Below are 10,862 nucleotides of genomic sequence, written 5' to 3'. Positions count from 1 at the left end.
CGTTTTTTCTCTCAGAGATATTCTAGGAGAACGTGACCACGTCATAGAGCTGCACCTGATTAACTGTATGGTGTTGCTATGTGGTCAAGTTTCCTACACAACACATGAAAGAAGAAACCAAAGTTAAACCGAGAGAAGAAGGAGAGGGAATTTTGTACGTAAAGACTTTCCCTTCTGATATTTGAAGTATTTGGATCTTTGGTTAAAGAATTTTGCAATCACGTCGGCACTAATTTCAGAACCTTGATGTCATTTTCAAAATTCTCGACACATAACGCAACCGATGATCAAAATGCCCATTTTTCAAAACTCTAACACTTTTTCCAATTGCTTCGGTACTACAATACACAGAAAGCTAAGATCATTTGTTCATGGAACTAAAATCACCTGTTCAAAATGACACAACTTAACATCAAAGTATTACCATTTCACAATGCAATTCACACATTACATCTCAGATGACTGTCTATAAATTTCATTACAATGATCTCACTAAATTGATACAACTGCTCAAAATGATAATTAAATATTGCATTACTCTTAATGCATAGTTTTATGGAAACTGACAAACAATTTTCCATGTTTAGATCATGAAAGTTTCAGGATAAAGAGATCCATTGACCATGGATCATGAACCAATTGTACTACATTATCTATGGATGTAATATTTCATCATCATTCTTTATCATACACTGTTTCTATGGTCCCATGTACCACTTTTCCAGACCATGTTTTCAGATTTCACATAACTGTACACTCACCGGCCATTTTATTAGGTACACCTGTCTAGTACTGGGTAGGACCCCCTTTTGCCTCCACAACAGCCTGAATTATTCACGTGTTGTACGTTAAGAGATGCCCTTCTGCACACCACTGTTTTAAACGGCTGTTATTTGAGCATTTGTGGCCTTTCTGTTAGCTTGAATGAGTCTGGACATTCTCCTCAGACCTCTCTCATTAACAAGATGTTTTTTCCCACAGAACTCCCGCTCACTGAATGTGTTTTGTTTATCGCACCATTCTCTGTAAACTGTAGATACTGTAGTACGTAAAAATCCCAAGAGGGCAGCTGTTTCTGAGATGCTGGAACCACCATGTGTGGCACCAACAATCATACCACGGTTGCTTAGATTACGCATCTTGCCCGTTCTAATGTTTGGTCGAACAACAACTAAAGCTCTCTACTCTATATACTCTATATATTGAGTTGCAGGCAGCCACATGATTCGCTGTTCGAAGGAGCAGGCTATTTGCGTTTAACACACAGGTGTACCTTATAAAGTGGCCGGTGAGCGTATGTATGCAGGCCCTTGTAATTGATTTTCCAATACTGCCAACTCGTTACTGATGATTGATATATAGTGAAATGAGTGGTATCCACCTACAACAACATAGCGATAACATGGAGCCGGCAGGTGATCCAGGTCACAATAGAGGTCAAGCAGTGGGAGGAGGAAGATGTGGTGGTCAAAGGAATGGCAGGGGACAAGCACCCCTTCTGAGAGGTGGTCGTGGGCCTCGTTTGAGAGATGTGGGGGAACGTGGTAGAGGACAAGGCCAAGGACCAAGACAGCGGCAGCAACAGCAAAGGGTGTCCAATCAAATCCGAGCAACATTTGTAGACCATGTCATGTCAATCATGGCATGACAATGACTGAGGCAGCTACAATGATTCAACCAAACCTCAGAAGATCAACCGTGGCCTCAATCATCAGAACTTTCCGCAATGAGAAACGGTCGTTGCATGCATGGTCATTGAAGTCTTCAGCATGCACTAAACATTAGGCTACTCTCAATTGTCAAATGACTGTATACTGCATGCCAATGTGTACCACAGAGTAGGTGATGTGACTAAATGTGCTCTAACTGTAATTTCCCCTGCAGAATTGAGACTAGGCCAAATAGGGGAGGCAGAGGCAAAATTCTGACTGACCAACAAGAGTGGGATGTGGTCAATTTGGTTCGGGCCAGAAATGATATTCACCTTACAGAAATTTGGCAGCACATCTTGGACAATGACGACATGTTCAACAATGTGGAAGCCATAAGTTTGCCGACTATTGCACGCATGCTGAAAAGGCACCAGGTGTCTCTAAAACAGCTAAACCATGTGCCTTTTGAAAGAAATGCAGACAGAATGAAGCAACTGAGGACTGAGTATGTTCAGGTATGTTCAGATGCCGATGGTGAAAAATTCCCCCAAAATTCTACATCATTGTAATTCTCTTTCCAAAATGTATTTTTAAAGGGTGATGGAGCTGAATGCTGACGAAAACCATCACAAATTCCTCTTTTTGGATGAGGCAGGCTTCAACCTGGGCAAGACAAGGAGGAGAGGTCGGAATTTCATTGGCCATCCAAGTACCTGGACAACTTGGGGCCAACATCACCATGTGTGCGGCTATTTCGGAAGATGGTGTGGTGGGACACAGACCTCGTATTGGATCATATAATGCAGCTCTCCTTGTAACCTTCCTCGATGAGCTAAATCAGGTCTGTAGAGCTGATGGCGTGACCTATGGCATTGTGTGGGATAATGTCAGGTTCCACCATGCTCAAATAGTGCAAGCATGGTTTCAGGCCCATCCACAATTTACCACCCTGTACTTATCGCCATACTCTCCTTTCCTTATTCCGACTGAGGAATTTTTCTCCCCATGGAGGTGGACGGTATATGATAGGCGCCCTCACGAACCAGCCACCCTTCTCCTGGCCATGGATGTCGCATGCAATGACATCACGGCAGACCAGTGTCAGGTCTGGATTCGCCATGCCCGAAGATTCTTCCCAAGATGTTTGGCTAATGAAAACATCCATTGTGATGTGGATGAGAACCTGTGGCCAAATCCACAAGACAGGGTTGAGGGAAATATAGAAGTACAGTAATCAATCCTTTGTTTTGCTTTTTACAGTAAGTCAGGTGAGGAACACTGCAGTTGACATTTTACAGTAGTTTTTTTTATTTTTTGTAGCTAATTATTTTTGCTTTGATTCAAAGAAACCTACGTTGTGATTTTATTGTATTTCATCGATACATTTCAGATTTTGTTCAATGATTCCACTGTGTCTGTAGTATTCTCTCTACTAGTCATTTTACAGTGATGTATTTACGTGTAGTACCATAATGTAACATGTATCACATAATTTGTACTACAATATTTAATGATTGTACAAACAACTACACATTGACACTATCGGTATCTTGTGTGTGGGTGATCTAAATTAATGTTCCTATGGTATTTCTTGATAAATGAGTTATTTGAACCAATGATTCTGCCAGTGCAAGGTTTCTTTAAATATATGAACGTTACAAGCCTATGTTACAAGTGATGACCGTTTTGAGTTTTGTGTCTAGAGTTTTGAAAAATGACCACAAAGTTCTGAAATTGGTGCCAAAGTGATTGTAAAAAACAGTATTTCTCCAAGGGCTTCAGTAGAATATAATAGAAAATACATATCCATTTGCAGCACATGGTTTGCTGCAGAGCAGGGCCCCTAAAGCGGGTTAGGGGCTAAGTGGCTTGCTCACGCAGTGGGTAGCACCTTGGTACATTGATTTGTCTGGATGGGGGGCCTTCTAGGCATCTAGGCTCCCCCCAGTAACACCCATTTAGATCTACACCTTCACTATACCCCAACCTTAACCCTACCCTAAACTTGCTTGCAGCATGTCCTTGAGTAACATCCACTGTCCAAATGTTGAAATGACATCTGTCGATGCAGCGTCTTTGCTCCTAAACATTGGAGTAAACAATTTTGTGGTGTCAACCGTGTTTCACGAGGAACCAAAACCACTGAAAAGGAAACAGGCCCGGAACGCGACCCTGCTGCAACCAACACAACTGATGATGTGTGCAGATTAAGTACACTGTGTCACCTGATTTATGTGTGTGTGTGTGTGTGTGTGGCGTGTGGTGTGTGCGTGTGTGTGTGACAGTGCAGTAGGGGTTTAATTGTGAGACAACAGTGCAGTCATGTGATGTGCGTTTCAATTGTTGAGCAGAGCCTGTTGAAGGTGCAGACACGCTCATGGACTCATACATCTCCTGTTGCTGGCTAGTGCTCTACCTTTTCTTTGGTGAGATCATCATCTTAGTAGTCTGATAAACAGTCCAATAAAACCACACAAAAAAAAGCACGTTTTTGGTAAGACTCCTTTGATATCATCTCTTTCTCCATTGTAGGCGGTGGTTCTACAGTAACCATCCAAGGCTATGTCGGTGACGTTGTGACCCTAACATGTAAGTATGACGCCCGGCATTATGGTACGCTCTCTGTCTGCTGGGGTCGTGGTCACATCCCCAAAAGCGGCTGTGACAATGAGATCCTCAGGACGGAGGGAGTCAAAGTGACCCACAGGGCTTCGGTCCGGTACAATCTCCAGGGTGATCTGAGGGCAGGGGATGTCTCTCTGACCATCACCCAAGCACAGGTGAAGGATTCTGGGTTATACGGCTGCCGTGTGGATGTACCTGGATGGTTCAATGACCAGAAACACCATCTGGCACTCGTCATCAAGCCCGGTGAGCGAACAATTGTGCATTTAAGCCATTTAGTCATTTAGACAGTCATTTCATTAGATCAAATTAAGATTAGTTAAAAGGTTTGCTGAAAACTTTCTGTAGAGCAGGGAAGGCTATCTATGCAATGTCAACAAGACTATCTTGACCATCATCTATACTTATCTAGTGGGGGGGTAAGCTGAGCTACCCTTGTTTCTTGGAAACCATACACAAAATGTATCAAATATTTAGGCAGAGGTCATCATTTCATGGAGTATGTGATTGAAGAAACCACATGGAAAAAAGATAAGTCCAAAAAAACACATCTTCACCTAATTTTATGATATCATTGTTAATTTCTTTTATATACTGTATATTTCCCTTGGCGGAGTGATGCTGAATGTAAAAAAAATGCTCAACGTACTTCTTCTCTACGTCAAATTCAATCAGTCCATTTGAATCTATTTCAGCTCCTGAAACAACCCCTGAACCGTGGGCCCCTAGAGAGAGCACAACAGTTGGCTACCCAAAAGGTACTACGTTTACAATCGCTATTAGTTTGTGTTAAATGCAGAGGTGGAAAAAGTACCCAATTGTCATACTTGAGTAAAAGTCAAGATACCATAATTAATTAATAACTTCTTCAGGGTTGGTGGGTCCCCAGCGGGATGGTTGAGCTAACGTAGGCTAATGTGATCAGCATGAGGTTGTCAATAACAAGAACATTTCCCAGGACGTAGACATATTTGATATGGGCTGAAAGCTTAAATTCTTGTTAATCTAACTGCACTGTCCAAATTACAGTAGCTATTACAGTGAAAGAATGCCATGCTATTGCTTGAGGAGAGTGCACAATTTGGGCAGTCTTGATACAACATTTTGAACAGAAATGCAATGGTTAATTAGATCAAATTGAGATTAGTTAAAAGGTTTACTGAAAACTTTCTGTAGAGCAGGGAAGGCTATCTATGCAATGTCAATAAGACTATCTTGACCATCATCTATACTTATCTATAGGGGAAAGTGGGGGGTAAGCTGAGCTACCCTTGTTTCTTGGAAACCATACACAAAATGTATCATGTGACCATATATTTAGGAAGAGGTCATCATTTCATGGAGTATGTGATTGAAGAAACCACATGGAAAAAGATAGGTCCAAAAAAACACGTCTTCACCAAATTAATTTCTTGTGTTAGAGGTTTCATGATATCTTTGTTAATTTTTCTATATATATTTCCCTTGATGGAGTGATGCTGAATGTAAAAAAAAAATGCTCAACGTACCCCACTCTTCTCTACATCAAATTCAATCAGTCCATTTGAATCTATTTCAGCTCCTGAAACAACCCCTGAACCGTGGGCCCCTAGAGAGAGCACAACAGTTGGCTACCCAAAAGGTACTACGTTTACAATCGCTATTAGTTTGTGTTAAATGCAGAGGTGGATAAAGTACCCAATTTTCATACTTGAGTGAAAGTAAAGATACCTTAAAACTTCTTCAGGGTTGGTGGGTCCCCTGCGGGACGGTTGAGCTAACGTAGGCTAATGCGATTAGCATGAGGTTGTAAATAGCAAGAACATTTCCCAGGACATAGACATATCTGACATTGGCAGAGAGCTTAAATTCTTGTTAATCCAATTTACAGTAGCTATTACAGTGAAAGAATACAATGCTATTGTTTGAGGAGAGTGCACAATTTGGGCAGTATTGATACAACAGTTTGAACAGAAATGCAATGGTTTATTGGATCAGACTAAAACTTTGCGCATAGACTGCTTCCATCTGGTGGCCAATATCTAAATTGCACCTGGGCTGGAATAATATCTTGCATTTCAAAGATGATGGTGCAAAAAAATACAAAGAAACGGTTGTTTTTTCTTTGTATTATCTTTTACCAGATCTAATGTGTTATATTCTCCTACATTCCTTTCACATTTCCACAAACTTCAAAGTGTTTCCTTTAAATGGTACCAAGTAAATGCATATTCTTGCTTCAGGGCCTGAGCTACAGGCAGTTAGATTTGGGTATGTCATTATATGCGAAAATTGAAAAAAACATTGGTGGTGCATATTATAATTTTTTACGGATAGCCAGCGGCATGCTCCAACACAGACTTAAGCAGTACTTTCAAGTATTTTTACTTAAGTACTTTACACCACTGGTTGAATGCAATGTTGATCTCTGTTAAAATCGTTACGCAAATAAAACATTTTTTTTTACATTGAACCTTTATTTAACTTGGCAAGTCAGTTAAGTACAAATTCTTATTTACAATGACGGCCTACACCGGCCAAACCCGGACAACTCTAGGCCAATTGTGCGCCGCCCTATGGGACTCCCAATCAAGGCTGGTTGTGATACAGCCTGGATGCCATGATGATGCCATGTTGATGCAAATGGATTATGTTGATACATTACCTTAAGTAGAAGTAACTAGGAAACAATGTCCAATGCCCAACCAGTTTATGTGTGGCGGGATTATTTAACGACTGTATCAGGAACACTTCCAATAACTGCTGTCTCGTCTACTTGTCAGAGCAAACCACAACAATCCAGACAACAATGGGTTCATCAGGTAAAATCAAATCGCCTACTCTATTATATTACATCCTGTATCACTTTACAAGGCACCATCTAGAAAGATCTAATAAAGGGAATTAATCCTGTTTTTAATGGCCCTTTTTAAAGATCTCTCTAATAACTCGGATAACTGTGTTGTCTCCAGTACCTCCAGACCCTCCCACAGTGGCAATCCGAGAAATATCAGCCAGGTCCATCTCTGTATTGTGGAGCACTGGCTCTGATGGAAACACCCCCATCACAGCTTTCCACCTGGAATGCAAGAGCCAATCGGGTAAAATAACAGAAACAACAAGACTTGCACTTCCTAATAGCTTGAATGAATGGGTGCTACCAATAGTACAATTTGAATGTTTACTCACTCTGTATTACTTCTTCGTAATTTTTGCTGAAACAGACTCCTGGGTAGATGGAGTACGAGGCAGCAATATTCTGCCTTGGGAGAGAGAGACCGCTATCAATGACCTGCGACCCTTTTACACCTACAACATTCGCATGTTCACCAAGAACAACATGGGCTTGAGTAAACCCAGCAATGAGCTCACCGTCACCACGAAGGAAGCAGGTATATCCCCTGATCAAACAACCTGAGGCTAAATCTCAAACGCGATTGACCGACAGTAATTATATCAATCCGCCTCTCACTATCTCTGTCACCTCTATGTCACTTCGAGCTGAGTAAATGTCATAATTTGTAAAGTATCTGAAAAATATGTCCTCCCTCTAGCCCCTGATGGTCCCCCACAGGATGTGAAGCTTGAAGCCCTTTCTTCCCACAACATCAGAGTCACATGGAGGGTACCTTGCTCTTTTTACCAATTTTTTCCAGCCCAACATTTACATGCCACAATTTATTGATATTTTTTGTGATTCAATTGTCTTGTCCTCTTCCCCGTGCAGGCCCCTGAGTTGTCCCTCCAGAACGGGATGATCCTGGGCTACCAGCTCCGCTACAGTGAGTACAGTTCCCGGGAACGGCTTCCTGTCAGGGTGGTGCATCTGATGGACCGATCAGAGAGCTTCACCATGAACAACCTGCAGGAGGCGACAAAGTACAGTGTGACGCTGCACACCATCAACAGTGCAGGCCTGGGGCCGTCTTCACAGGAGCTCGTCTGCTCCACTCTGACTAATGGTGAGGAGAGGTTTTCAATGGTTAGCTTTTGTGACGTGAAGTGGAATTACGACTTGCCCTACAGTTGTTAGAGTAAGGAACAACTCAAGCAACAGCAGAACTTCAGACAGGTGATAACCCGACTCCAACAATTTATTGGGAGAGATTTTAACTATGAGAAAATGAAACTGCAGTTGAATATAGGCTACTTTCCACTAGGTGCTATTGATCATGTTTACCTGTAATGTCTTTCAAGAACATTCAACCTCAACCATTGCGACAACAACATCTTCAGCTGAGACATGGCTGCTTGTCACTGACAGTCCCACTCAAGGTAGGCTATTGTGTTACTTTTCACGGTGCATAATTATACAACCCAAAGCACAACTCTTCAATTCCTCAAAATAGTAAGCACATATTCACTTCCCCTAACAACAGACTCACCAGCTTCTCATCTCGTTGTCCTGTTTCCTGTACCATATAGGTCAGAGAGTAGACGACTTCTCAACTACTAGTCCACTAAGTAACTCTACTACTGACCCAGCATTGAGTAAAAAAGTGTGTTCACATTTCTGTATTGTGTATTTGGATACTTAAAATGTGCATTGTTGACAGTATTATTAGTACCAAACTAATAACTTGTGCTTTTATTACAGCTGGGTACCGAGGAACAGAGCGGTCATCTTGTTGCCATCCTAGTGCCAGTGCTGGTGCTGGGGCTGCTTGTTGTCATGGCGATCATATGGCAATTTAGGCGTGAGTAAGCCTACAGAATTATAGATTATCATATGGATCCCTTTTCAGATATTTTTGATTCTCTCCTAATCTATCCCCCCTCTCTTTTAGGTACCACATTGAAAAAAGGCAACTGGAAAATGTAAGCGGTACCTAAAGTAATAAATATCAATATCCCACTTTGTCATTTGATCTACGTATAGTTCTACATGTCCCTCCCCGGTACTACATTTTCTCATCTCTCCCTCATTCAGATTATGGAAGAACAATGACTTTATGTCCTTCGGGGAATCCGAGCCAGCACTGTAGAGACCTCTGGGATGTTCGAATTCCAATCAAGATTATGCAGTGGTCACCGTGGGGTTAACATAAAGAGTAAGATGATATATATGATTTCAACTATGCCGTAGTGATAGGAAGTGTTACTAATCGACAGGGGCCTCCCACTGAATTGATATTGAAAGTGTTCTTATCTTACAATGAGATCAACTGCAATGTACACGATGTGACGTTTGTGCGCACATGTTAATAAATGCTTGCTTATAGCTCGCCTGACTCTTTTTTTTATGGGCTCATGCTCGGATACAGTCACTATAAACAATTTCATGGGTCCAGTCGCTATCAACGATTTCATGGGTCCAGTTGCTATCAACAATTCCATGGATCTAGTTGCTATAAACAATTTCATGGGTCCAGTCGCTATCAACAATTTCATGGGTCTAGTCGCTGTCAACAATTTCATGGGTCCAGTCGCTATCAACGATTTCATGGGTCCAGTTGCTATCAACAAATTCATGGGTCCAGTCGCTATCAACAATTTCATGGGTCCAGTTGCTATCAACAATTGCATGGGTCTAGTTGCTATAAACAATTTCATGGGTCCAGTCGCTATCAACAATTTCATGGGTCTAGTTGCTGTCAACAAATTCATGGGTCTAGTTGCTATAAACAATTTCATGGGTCCAGTCGCTATCAACAATTTCGGGAAACACTACAGCACATTTACAGCAATACTTCAATACAGCATCCAGCCTGTCCCCACCAGGGGGGCAGAGACACACGGTTGTATAAGAGGGGACTTCGATTACATTCCAGTGCTCACTCAGCCCTCTATCTCTCAGAGCCTGCATGCATTTCTCCAGGGGCCGGCTCTGAGGCTCTCTGAGGCGCTGTAGCCCGCTGGATTTCCACCCATCTGTCCTATAAATCTCGCAATTGGTCTAATTAATGTGCTGAATGTGGAGATGTGTTACCTCTGTGGAGCCAGGCCCAGGCAGCAGCTGTTACTGAGGGAGTTCCCCACAAACGGGGGAGCGGAGGGGGGATACCCACCCAGGCCTCCCCCCACTCCCTTAGCCCCCCCCCCCCCCCCCCCCATGCAGGGCCCACACAGTGGAGTTAGGATGGAGGGATGGATGGAAAGATGAACTGATGGACGGACGGATGAATGTCCTCAGTGACAGATAATCAGATAAAGCTTCTCAAGCATCATCCAAATACTTTCTTTACTCAAGCCCTCCTTGTAGATCAGTTTCTGAATATGAAAATAATCAACAAGTTATAAGCTGCTGGACCATGCCGCTCCAGGCCATGGGGGAAAATCCCTGTCTGAAATTCTTCACCTCTTCTTACCCCTGTGTTCCAGCTAGAGCATGAACCATGGCATTCAAAGAAGCACATGTTGTACGACTGGTGCCAGGCGTTTGTTTGTTACCCATAGCAGTAGGATAATACCCCTCCACTCTCCATGCCACGCTGTGACTATGGCCTAAACACACTGGTGCCACATCCCTCCTCTCTGCCTGAGGACTTCCTTCTATCTCTGCCTCGGTCTGTCTCTCTGTAGTGTTCTCTCTCTTTCTTTCTCTCTATTTGTCTCTCTCTCTCTCTTTCTCTCTCATTCTCTGTCCTGTCCTATAAAAACATACAA

General features: G+C 42.4%; 1 protein-coding gene across 3 annotated transcripts; it reads left to right on the top strand.

Annotated features, from left to right (window-relative positions):
* The first annotated feature begins 3,961 nt into the window (after positions 1–3,961).
* On the top strand, positions 3,962–9,480 carry LOC120048217 (T-cell immunoglobulin and mucin domain-containing protein 4-like). Of its 3 annotated transcripts, XM_038994001.1 has the most exons (14): positions 3,962–4,078; positions 4,185–4,523; positions 4,973–5,035; positions 5,836–5,898; positions 7,040–7,078; positions 7,229–7,357; positions 7,481–7,648; positions 7,811–7,881; positions 7,984–8,218; positions 8,454–8,531; positions 8,682–8,755; positions 8,854–8,953; positions 9,044–9,074; positions 9,187–9,480. In XM_038994001.1, the coding sequence occupies exons 1-14, from the start codon at positions 4,030–4,032 to the stop codon at positions 9,239–9,241; spliced, it is 1,494 nt and encodes a 497-aa protein (XP_038849929.1). In that variant the 5' UTR covers positions 3,962–4,029; the 3' UTR covers positions 9,242–9,480. The 3 variants fall into 3 exon arrangements, with proteins under 3 accessions (XP_038849929.1, XP_038849930.1, XP_038849931.1); XM_038994002.1 differs by lacking the exon at positions 5,836–5,898; XM_038994003.1 differs by lacking the exon at positions 8,682–8,755.
* Positions 9,481–10,862: the final 1,382 nt, after the last annotated feature.

The sequence above is a fragment of the Salvelinus namaycush genome, chromosome 5, assembly GCF_016432855.1.
Source record: "Salvelinus namaycush isolate Seneca chromosome 5, SaNama_1.0, whole genome shotgun sequence".
Classification (NCBI taxonomy): domain Eukaryota; kingdom Metazoa; phylum Chordata; class Actinopteri; order Salmoniformes; family Salmonidae; genus Salvelinus; species Salvelinus namaycush.
The sequence above is the reverse complement of the archived record's forward strand: the minus strand, read 5'-3'. Positions and strand labels throughout refer to the sequence as shown.